An 11,805-nucleotide genomic window follows, 5' to 3' on the forward strand; every position below is an offset into this window, starting at 1 on the left:
TGACTCTAGTGAGAGCAATTTCAGGGGTGTGGTAGAGGCGGAAGCTGGACTATAATTAACAGGGGTTAGGAAACAGAACTAGGGAGTTGAGACTATCTTTTCAATAAACCTGAACGAGCAAGTCAGGCCATAATTAAGGTACTGGTCAGAGAAGCACACAAGAGTCAGTTAAGCTTTTTAGAAAGGACGAAAACAATCTAGCCTGCACACAAGTGGAAAGTATCCACAAGTGGAAACAGGTAACAGAGGGAAAGGTGGAGGGTATAGTAGGGAAAGAAGATAAGCAATGAAGCAAGTTCTTAGAAGAGCAAATGAATAAAGGATGCTGGTGGGAAGGGATCAGCTTGACTGGGAGGAAAAACGCTTCATACCCTTAGGCTGGAGAGAAAGAAAGTTGCAGGCGTAAAGCTTGAAGGGAGAAGTTGAGGGTGGCTACTTGATAGGAATCTTCACCTTTGTCCACTGAGTCATTCCTGGGCTTTGCCCCAAGCCTGTGTGGTATACACATCCCAACAATGCTGCTCACACCATCCCTCCAGCTCATCCTCACTGCTGTCTCCATGGCTCAGGACTTCACCTCTCCTTGTGTCTTGGTCCCCCTAACTTATACTTGCCATTTCCTGCTTCTATGCCTGAGTGTCTGAAGGCTCTTTGCTCAGAATATTCAAATAGTCATCTCTGTCTGGCAAAAATTCATCCTTCATCCTAATGGCCTCTCTCTGTGCTTCCCTTCCTGTTTCCCCAGATGTGAGTTTTCTTTAAACTTCTTCCATAGCCCATTGAACCTCTCTGATACCTAGTATTTGAGCCACTTGTGGGACTGTCCCCCTTACACTGGCCTACAGGTTCCTTAGAAGCAGGAACTGCACCTCCGTATTACCTGATGGGTCTAACTGATAGTAGGCACTGAATTAAGATTTTGGGGGTTGAATTTTTAAAAACTGATATAACTCACTCTATGCTTTTTTTCTATTGTAGTTGATTTCTTTTTTTTTTTTTTCTTTTTAAAACCAAGTCTTTTAACCTCCCTTTCTTTTTTTTCTTTTCATTTTTATTTTATTTTTAAGTTTTATTTTAAAGATGTGGGATACAAGTCAGGATTCGGTATACAAGTAGTCATTGTACAGGTAAAGTTTGGGCCTCCTTTGGCCCCCATGCAATTGATTTCTATGGGAATGAGTATTTGGCAGTACAAGTGGGAATTCTTGTCATACCTATGAATTTGTACTCTCCTATTAATATGAAGAGTAGAAATGAAAAGTAGAGATAGACAAATGTGGTAATGGGTTAATGAACTAAATAGACTCTATGAGGCTTAACAAATGTTTAAAGTCATCTGGAAAGTTGATTTTTTGAAACTATATTTAATTTTACAAGTAAGTTACATTCATCAGCATACACATAACTGAGAGCTATACAATAGTAAAAAAGAATGGGAGAAAAACTCTGTGAATTGATTTGAAGTTATTTTCAGGATATACTGTTAAGTGGGGGAAAAGTACAAAAAGGTATATGTAGATAAAATCCAAAACCCCTTATAATAAAAATATTCAGTGAAGCAATAGGGTACTACTAGGGTAGCAATAAAAGGGAATGTTCTCATCTTGGTAAAAGGCATGTATGAAAAAACCATAGCTAACACCATACTTAATTGTGAAAGATTGAAAGTTTTCCCCTGAGGTCAAGAATAAGACAATATAATAATATCCATTCTTGTTACTTGTTTCTATTCAACCCTGTACTACAGTGTCTGACCAGAGCAATTAGGCAAGAAAAAGAAATAAAAGGCACCTAAGTTGGAAAAGAAGAAGTAAAACTATTTCTACTTGCAGGTGACATAATTTTGTATATAGAAAAAGTCCAAGGAATACACACCTATAAACTACTAGAACAGTAAACTGGTTTAGTATGGTTGCAGATACAAGATCAATATACAAAAATCAATTGTATGTCTATATGCTAATAGTGAACACTCTGAAAGTAAAATTAAGAAAACAATTCTACTTATAATGATGTCAAAAAGATCATTGTTAAATGTAGCTACACTAAATAACAGATTTTCAATGTAGATAAAGCATTCTTTTATTGGAAGAAGGTGTCAGGATTTTTATAGCTAGAGAGAAGAAGTCAATGCCTGTCTTCAAAGCTTCAAAGGAAGCTGGGCTCGGTGGCTCGGCCTGTAATCCCATGCCTTTGGGAGGCTGAGGTGAGTGGATTGCCTGAGCCTGCCAGTTTGAGACCCACCTGGGCAACTTGGCGAAACCTCATCTCTACAATAAACCAAAAAAAATGAGCTGGGCATGGTAGCACGCGCCTGTAGTTCCAGCTACTTGGAAGGCTGAGGCGGAAGCATCGCCGGAGCCCAGCAGGTCAAGGCTATAGTGGCTGGGAGCGGCCACTGCATTCCAGTCTGGGCGACAGAGTGAGACTCCAACTCAAAACAAAATAAACTAACAAAAACAAAGCTTCAAAGGAAAGGCTGACAAGTACATCTGTTTACCATACAGTTTAATGAACATTTTAAGCCTATTATTGAGATCTGCTGCTAAAAAAAAAAAAAAAATTCCCATCGAAATAGTACAACTCATTGACAACACACCTAGTCACCCAAGAGCTCTGATGGAGATGACAAGATTAATGTTTTCAGGACTGCTAACACAACATCCATTCTGCAGTTTATGAATCAATGCTCAAGTCTTATTATTAAGAAATATATTTTACATTTAAAAATAAATACATTATTAAGAAATACAAGACTATAGCTGCTGTAGATGGTGTTCAATGTCTTAGTAAATAGGGAAACGCTACTCAAAGCCAAAATGAGATCCCACTTTACCCCTAGTAGGATGGCTAAAATTTTTTTTAAAAGACAGAAAATAACAAGTGTTGACAAAAAACGTGGAGTCATTGGAATCCTCATACATGGCTGGTGGGAATGTACAATAGTGCAGCCAGTTTGGAAAACAGTTTGGCACTTTCTCAAAATGTAAAATATAGGGTTACCATACATTCATCCTCATAAAACCTATACACGAATGTTCATAGCAGTATTATTCCTAATGCTAAAAGGCAGAAACAACTCAACATATGTCAACTAATGATTAGGTAAACAAAATGTGATATATTCATATAATGAAATATATTCAGTAATAAAGAGAAATAAAGTACTGATACATGCTACAACATGGATAAACTCTGAGAACATTATGCCAAGTGAAAAAAGTCGGACACAAAAGACCACATATCGTATGATTCCATTTATATAAAATGTCCAGAATAGGCAAATCTATAAAGGTGGGAAGTAGATTAATGGTTATTAGGGACCAAGGGGAGGCAGGAGTGAGGATCGACTGCTAATGGGTTAGGGTTTCTTTTGGGAATGATGAAAACGCTTTAGAATTAGATCATGTTGATGGCTGCACAGTCTTGTAAATATACTAAAAACCACTGAACTATATACAATGAAGGAGTAAGTTTTATATTATGTGAATTATATCCCAATAACCAAAAGACAAAAAAAAAATCCAGAAGAAAAAAAAATATCTATAGTGTGGTAACTTTTGTGGAAAAAAGAAGGATTGAATGCATCTGCTTACTTTTGCAAAAAGAATTCTAGGAAGAATAAACCAGAAAACAACGAAATCATTTATCTACAAAGGGTAAGGATTAGGGAGCAAGATATTTTCTGCTGAATGATTCTAGTCCATCAGTATTACGGCATTACATACAAAGGAAAAAATATTAACATGTCACTAAAAATTAAGAGACCCAGTAAGTATTTAGTCACACATTGAGTCACACATAGAAAAGAAGGAAGGGAGAAAAAAAGAAAGGGAGGAAGATAAAAAGATAGGAAAGAGGAAATAGGAGAGAGAGGGAAGGGGGAAGGAGAAAAAAGAAAGAGAAAGAGAAAGGGAGAGGAAGGGAGGGGGGAGAGAGGGGGTAGGGGCAGCCTAACATTAGCTGGCAGTAGTGGTAACATGACTTTGACTTCTCTATCATGCAAGTTGACCTTGACATCAGCAGGACAGCTCTTTTGAGGGGTGTAATAGAACTATGCTTGCTGAATAGCCACCATTCAAGCATTTTTCTGAGCAGCTTGGCATGCAAGAGTCACCTGCATATTTTCCACTCCTGAATGGAACGGGAGCTAAAGGAATACAATACGAAAGTTATTAGGAACGTCTTACATAAAGAAAGAGGTGAAACTGAGATCACCACTTATTCACCATGTAGATCTATGAATCAAACTGCTGGATGAGTTGGATGCTTGTGACTCAGCCATAAGACTGAATATGCCCTCTCCATAAGCAGTGTCTCATTCCAGAAAAACAGCCTCCAGGCCTGATTTCCTCTGTAACTGGACACCATCAGGTTTCCCCAATGGTCAAGAAAGGATGAGTAGGTTTTCATGAACTAGCAAACGTGCTCAGTGGCAGGTTCCTATAAGCCAAGATTAGTCCAATGTTTTTTAAAATTATGCACATAGAGGCAAAGAAATCCAAGTGGCAGGGGAAAAAATAGCACCAGGTTTAAAAAGACTAGATAAAAGCTTCAATAACAAGTGTATATTTTAATAGGTTTATGCACAAATGGTTCACCACATTGGTAAATATCATAGTAGTTAACAGAAGTTATTGCAAGTGGTGTGGCAGTCTTTCTGGTTCAAACCAGGTTCTTGTGCACATCAAACAAGGGAATGCCATTGCTATGGTTTGAATGTATTCCCCAAAATGTATGTACTGAGTGGGGCCTAATAAGAGGTGCTTGGGTCATGAAGGCAGAACCCTCATGAATGGATTAATTTCATTACCATGGGAGTGGATTTTTTCTTAAGAGAGCAGGTCGCTTTTTTTTTGAGTTGGAGTCTCACTCTGTTGCCCAGGCTGAAGGGCAGTGGCATGCTCATGGCCACTGCAGCCTTGACTTGCTGGGCTCAGTCGATCCTTCCACCTCAGCTTTCCAAGTAGCAGGGACTACAGGCATGTGCCACCATGCCTGGCTAATTTTTCTTGATTTATTGTAGAGACAAGGTCTCACCAACTTTTCCAGACTGGTCTTGAACCTCTGGAATCAGGCAATCCTCTTGCTTCTGCCTCCCAAAGTCCTGGGGTTACAGGCGTAAGCCACCATGCCTGGCTTCTTCTCACCTTCTTGACCACACCTTTTCGGGATCCCTCACTGACTCCCTCCTTTGAATGCCTCCTAAATTGTATCCAATTCTCATTCTCTCCTATGGTTTCTATCAGTCATCAAAATATTCTTTGCAGAATGTTTCTAACTTGGGACATGGTCCTTTGTCCATAACTATGAGACTTTGTCAAGTAATTTAATATTTATCAATCTTTGTTTCTCTATCTGTAAATGGGGATATCACTAGTCTTATAGGGTTATGACAAATATTAAGTAGGATAATATACATGAATGTGATTTTTAAAATGTAAGTCACTATACTTGTGTTTAGTACAGTTGACCCTCCATATTTGTGGATTCCATGTCTGTGGATTCAACCAGTAGCAGATTGAAAATATTTGAAAAAAAATAACAATAAAAAGTAGCAAAATAACAATATGACAATAAAAAAATAACATAGATATAAAACAATATAGTATAACAATAATTATATAGCATTGTATTAGGTATTATACGTAATCTAGAGATGATTCAAAGTATATGAGAGGATGTCAGTAGGTTATATGCAAATACAATATCAATTTATGTCAGGGACCTAAGCATCCTTGAATTTTGTTATCTGAGGGGCTTCTGGGACCAATCCCCCACAGACAGCAAGGGACAATTGTAGATGTTGTTATAGCTGCACTCCAAAGTGACAAATGTAAGGAATTAACATACATTATTAAATTAAATTAAATCAACAGGGTATTCAATTAAGTTATTAAATTAAATTATTTAATTAAATCTTTGGATGCATAAACCGCCTCCCCAACTCAGGGGGGTTCCCTTTATCTTGCAGCTTCTCTGGGTCATCACTGGAGGACCAATTACAGTATGGCCAGACCACGGAGCATTTGGGCTGTGTGTGCTGACTGGTGGATTTTGACTGAACAAAAACGTGCCCTATTTCCACAGCAGAAGACCTTGGAAGAGCCAGAGAATAACTTGGCTCTAGAAGTTCTTTTTCCCAGTTGAAGACCTTAGGCCAGATCATACTTCCTGCCCTGGTCCCCATGAATACCTCTGTATATTTTCAGTAAATTCTGTTTTGTGTTTAGCTAATGTGACAGGACAGAGCAGGAAGAAGTTTTGACTCCAGGGGATATTTGGCAAAGTCTGGAGACATCTTTGATGATCAGAAATGGTGTGTGTAGGGTGGGGTATTGGGATACTATTGGTATCTAGTGTGTAGACATCAGGAATTCTGCCAAACAACCTGAGTCACACAGGACAGTCCTTCACAACAAAGACTAATCCAGCCCCTAATGTCATCCTCACCCTCTCATCCACCCCTGCTCTGAGGAGTCCTTCAGCAGAGTAACACAGAAGAGTTATATTTTGAGCAATGGCTCACATTGGCAAAAAAAGAGGTGACTTTGCCTCCTTAGGGTCACCCTTTTCCTTCGGTGGGGTGGAGCCAGTCCCAGGAATCCTCAGGGAAAGAGCTGGGACCCTGGAGGGAAGAAGAGATTAGCAGAGAAGGAAAGAAGAGGGGGAGAGAAGTTTCTCCTCTAGCCACAGCAAAGACTGACTGTGGGAAGAGAAAGAATGATTCCTTTGTGACTGAGTGGATCCATGATCTGTTTCTAGCAGGAGTGATTTCTTTTAGGCAATGGTCTGAACCTATGGATGTGAGAAAGAGGTTTCACTGGTTTGTGTTGGCTTCTGTCACTAACCAACAAGGAGGCTGACTGAGATATTGCCTATGTGTTAGATTTGTACATCACATTATAGTTTCAAGGAAACAGCCACTCAGAATACTTAAGTGACTTCTTTCTGGTCCCAGGGAAAAGGCGAGAAGAGACCTGGACTTCTGATCCATGGCTCTTGCCCCTCAGACCCTCACACCCCTTTCTATCTGGAAGAAACATAAGCTTCTGCCTGGGAAGCTGCTGAGCCTGTGACTTCATCTTTTTTGAGTTCTGTGCCCGGTTCTTACATTTCTCAGTTACGCAGTTTTTTGTTGGTTTGTTTTTGTTTTGTTTTTATTGTAGAGACAAGGTCTCGCAAAGTTGCTCAGGCTGATCTTGAACCTGCAGGCTCAGGTAATCCACTCACCTCAGCCTCCCCAATTGCTGGGATTACAGGCTGAGCCACCAAGCCTGGTCTATTCAGTGTTCTTAAATCCAATTGTCCCCTTATTCAAGTTTTCATTTTTCTCCTCCTATTTAAAAAAAGAAAGAAAAAGAAAAAGAAAAAAATTGGCTTTATGGCAGACACTAGCATCATAGAATATAAGGGAGAGAGTTTAGAAATGTGATTGCACCTGCATATGCAATAGTGACAGAAATGATTTTCCACTGGTTTTTCATCTACCATTATGTTATTTTCACTTTGACCTTCAAGGTTCACTTGCCTCCCCGAGCACTGTCCTCCATCAAGAGGTGATGAAGATTGGAGGTGTGTCCTTGTGTGATACAAATTCAAAGTGAACAGACTTCAGATACAAATGGAACTCTTCAAAACCCATCTCCCTTGCCAGTTCCTTATAGAGCCTAAAAGGTAAAAAAAAAAAAAAAAAAAAAAAAGCCAAGGATATTTGTTAGTCTTCTCCTAAAAGGAAAATAATTGGTAAGAGAACCAAAATGCTTGAACAAGCATAAAAGCAAAAGTCAAACGAGAGTAAGTATGGGCTGCGTGAGGTGAATGAGTCACAAAGGTCTTATGTTCTGCTCTTGCTGTGATAGTTACAGACGGTAGAAGATAGTTCAAAAAGGAGATGTGCTTGGGCACCACCTTCTCATTTCCTACAGGCTGGTTTCTGTCCTCAGAGCCCTCATGAGGTCACTCATGTTGCCCTCAATATGACTCCTATCATCTTCTCTCAGTGCTCTTCACAGCTGGCCTCTCTCTCTCCTTCCTGTGGAACATCTTTGTTCTCCTGGATCCAAGATTTTCAAACTCCTGACTCACTCTCAGTCTTCACTGGCTTCTCATCCTCCTTCTTACAAATTCAGAAAGTTTCCTAGGGGTTCAAACCTGGCTCTCTTATCATCTGCTACATCCTCTCCTTGGGAATTCATCCAACCCCACACCCTAAGACCATTCCCTCAAAGTCTGTCACTCTCATCTGTGTCTTGTTTCAACTCTGAGTTTCAGTCCCAAGTCTGGGGCTTGCAGCGTGGCTCCATTTAGACGTCCCTCTGGCATCTCAGTCTTATGTGTCTACAATACTTTCCTCTCTTCCCCCTTGAACACATTTCTCTGTCTTGAGAAGTTGGAACACATGATTGAGTTTTTGGCACCTATACTGACTTGCTGGGGGTGCTACTACAAAGTATCACAGAAATGCCCAAAGTATTCGGTGGCTTAAATGATAGAAGTTTACTTTCTCACAGTGCTGGAGGACAGAAGTCTGAGATCAAGGTGTCAGTGGGATTGGTTTCTTCTGGAGGGTAAGAGAACTGGATCTGTTTCAGGCCTCTCTCCTTGGCTCGTAGATGGCCGCCTTCTCCTTGTGTCTTTACATTGTCTTCCTCTGTGTGTGTCTGTGCCCCAACTTCCTCTTCTTATAAGGATACCAGCATACGGGATTAGGGCCCACCCTAATAAGTTCAGTTTCACTTGATTTCCTCTGTGAAGACCCTGTCTCCAAATAAGACCACATTCTGAGGTACTGAGTGTTAGGACTAGAACACATGAATTTTGGAGGAACACAATCCAACTCATAACAGCCCCTTTTCTATTACTGTTTCCCTGAGCCACTTAGAAAGAAAAAAACTCTCTTTTCTGTACTCCCCTATTATTTTGTTTGTATGAATAGAATATCACTACTATATTGCATTATGGGTAATTTTTACATTATAAGCTCCCTGCAAGTAATGATCATAAATTACGGAGAGAGGTTCATAATATCTTGACTAAGAGTTTGAATTCTGCTTCTACTGCTTTCTAGTTATATGACACTGGACAAATTAGTTCAACACTTTTTTGAGCTTCTATTTCCTCATTGATAAAATGTTTGTAATGTACTTCATAAGGATATTCTGAGAATTAAGTGAATGAATACATAAAAAATCCAGCCCACCGCAGGGCCCTGCCCATAACAGGCCATTGATGATGGCTATTGGTGGGTGATTGATGATGAACTCTATGCCTGTAGGGTCTCTTGTGGAGACCAAAACACAACAGCACTCATCCATGTATCCATGTTTGCCACAAACCCTCAAGTTCCATTGAGGAACACGGAACGTGTCTATTTGGTATCTTACCACCACCTCACACTCAGACCTAAAACATAACTCATTCATCTCTCTCTTCTCCTAGCCCTGAACCCTCCATGCCTCTATCAGACCTGGATGCTGCCACTGATTCATCTCTTTCCTTTTCTCTAGAGCCTCTGCTCTTCAACATCATTCCACTCAAGAGCAAATTCAGCCAACATTCCTTGAGTGCCTGGGGTGGCTCAGGCCCCTTCCCAAGTCATGGGTTACCATGGTAAACAACATGGATGGGCGTTTGCATTCAGGGAGCTTATGCTGCCAGGAAACCAATGAACCAGCATTAGGCATCTAGTTTCGAGAAAAATAGCTGAGTGGAGAGGATCACAGAGGCCAGTAGGGGCCCAGCCTAGTTGAGTGGTCCAAGAGGCATGGGGGGATGCTTGGAGAAGGAACAAGGGAGGAAGGAGATTGTTTTAGCCATTTAGAAAACTCAACCTTGGCTGGGCATGGTGGCTCACTCCTGTAATACCAGCACTTTGGGCGGTGGAGGTGAGAGGATTGTCTGAGCCCACCGGTTCAATCAAGATCAAACTGGGCAACTTGGCAAGACCCTGTCTCTACAATAAATCCAAAAATTAGCTGGGCATGATGGCACACACCTGTAGTTCCAGCTACTTGGGAGGTTGAGGTAGAAGAATCACCTGACCCCAGCAGGTCAAAATTCATGTGTTCTAGTCCTAACACTCAGTACCTCAGACCTGCTGGGCATGCCAATGAACTCCAGCCCAGGCGACAGAGTGAGACTCTGACTCAAAAAAAAAAAAAAAAAAAAAAGAAGAAGAAGAAAAGAAAAGAAAAAGAAAAAAAAAAAAAAGAAAACTAACTCTGGCTGCTCTGGGGACTGAGAGGCTTGTCGGCAGGCAGACCCACGGTCAGTAACTCTCTTGTTCTGCTAGAAAGTTTATGTCCCGTCTGAATCCTGCTACTCACTGAGCTAGGTGTGCACTCTCCAGGCTTGCTTCTGTCAGCTGGTGACAGAGGGTCAAGAGTTCCAGAAGTTTGGAAGACATCTCCAGGAGCAGCACGGAGGACCTTGGCCTTGTTTCTGTCCTTTGTCAACTGCAGACCTGAGTGTGAACAGGCCTGTCTCCCCCATGAGAGAAGGATCTCCCATCATGTTAGCTGAAAATAGCTTGGATGGATTTGGAGTAGATCACACTCAGTGATCTATCACAGAAACAAAGAACAGAGTACCATATGTTCTCACTCATAAGTGGACCTGGAACAATTATACTACTATAAGAAAGAGATCAGCAGTAATGGGAAACTGTCAGGGGAGGGGGGATGGGATTGGCAGTTGAGGAAAACTGCTAGGGAAGGGAGGGGCATACCTCATCAACAAGGGTACCTGCATAATCAATGTTTGTATACCTAACCTGAATTGTATCCCACATCTTTTTTTTGAGTGGAGTCTCACTCTGTTGCCCAGACTGGAGTGCAGTGGCCGCTCCTGGCCACCATAGCCTCGACCTGCTGGGCTGCGGCGATCCTTCCGCCTCAGCCTTCCGAGTAGCCAGAATTACAGGTGCGCGCTACCACGCCTGACTAATTTTTTTGATTTTATTGTAGAGATGAGGTCTCACCTGACCAGGGGGGTCTCGAACCTGCGGGCTCAGGCAATCCACTCACCTCAGCCTCCCAAAGGCGCGGGATTACAGGCTGAGCCACCGAGCCTGGCTCCACATCTTTATAATAAAAAAAAAAATGCTTTTGCAACATAGAAGACATTTCACATTTTTAAAAATTCCTTATCAAAGGCATAGACTCTAGATCTAAAATTCCTTGGCTCGAGTCCTAGTTCTGCTAGTTAGATTTGGGACAATTTACTCAATGTTGCCATCTCTCAGTTTTCTCATCCATAAAGTAGTGATAAGGATAACAATAGCTACTAGATACTAATAGATAATAACTATTTAATAGGGCTGTTGAGAGGCTTACGTTAGTTAATATATGCAAAAATATGTGCTACTAGCATTATTATAACTATCTTGAGACTAAATAAACAATAGAGGCCAGGCATGGTGGCTCACACATATGATCCCAGCACTTTGGGAGACTGAGGTGAGAGGATTGCTTGAGCCCAGGAGCTTGAGACCAGCCTAGGCAACATAGTGAGATCTCGTCTCCACAAAAAATTAAAAAGAAATTAGCCAGGCATAGTGGTGCATGCCTGTAGTCCCAGCTACTCAGGAAGTTGAGGCAGAAAGATCCCCTGAGCCCAGGAAGTAAAAGCTGTGGTGAGCTATGATTGTGACACTGCACTTTAGTCTGGGTGACAGCGTGATACCTTGACTTATAAATAAATAAGCAAATAGCCGGGCTCGGTGGCTCAGCCTGTAATCCCGCGCCTTTGGGAGGCTGAGGTGAGTGAATTGCCTGAGCCCGCGGGTTCAAGACCCGCCTGGGC

The 11,805-nt window shown here is 41.3% G+C and overlaps 1 protein-coding gene across 1 annotated transcript in view; it reads right to left on the reverse strand.

Annotated features, from left to right (window-relative positions):
• Window positions 1–3,946: 3,946 nt before the first annotated feature.
• CUNH6orf183 (chromosome unknown C6orf183 homolog) overlaps window positions 3,947–11,805 on the reverse strand; it is a gene marked incomplete at its 3' end in the record, with an annotated part of 40,526 nt that continues 32,667 nt past the window's right edge. Inside the window, 4 exon segments of the mRNA XM_021709525.1 lie at window positions 3,947–4,150; window positions 7,556–7,670; window positions 10,329–10,431; window positions 10,434–10,530. Coding sequence (XP_021565200.1) covers window positions 3,947–4,150; window positions 7,556–7,670; window positions 10,329–10,431; window positions 10,434–10,530 — 519 coding nt within the window.

Source organism: Carlito syrichta, unplaced genomic scaffold, assembly GCF_000164805.1.
Source record: "Carlito syrichta isolate Samal-C Ts95f unplaced genomic scaffold, Tarsius_syrichta-2.0.1 Scaffold251499, whole genome shotgun sequence".
Lineage (NCBI taxonomy): Eukaryota > Metazoa > Chordata > Mammalia > Primates > Tarsiidae > Carlito > Carlito syrichta.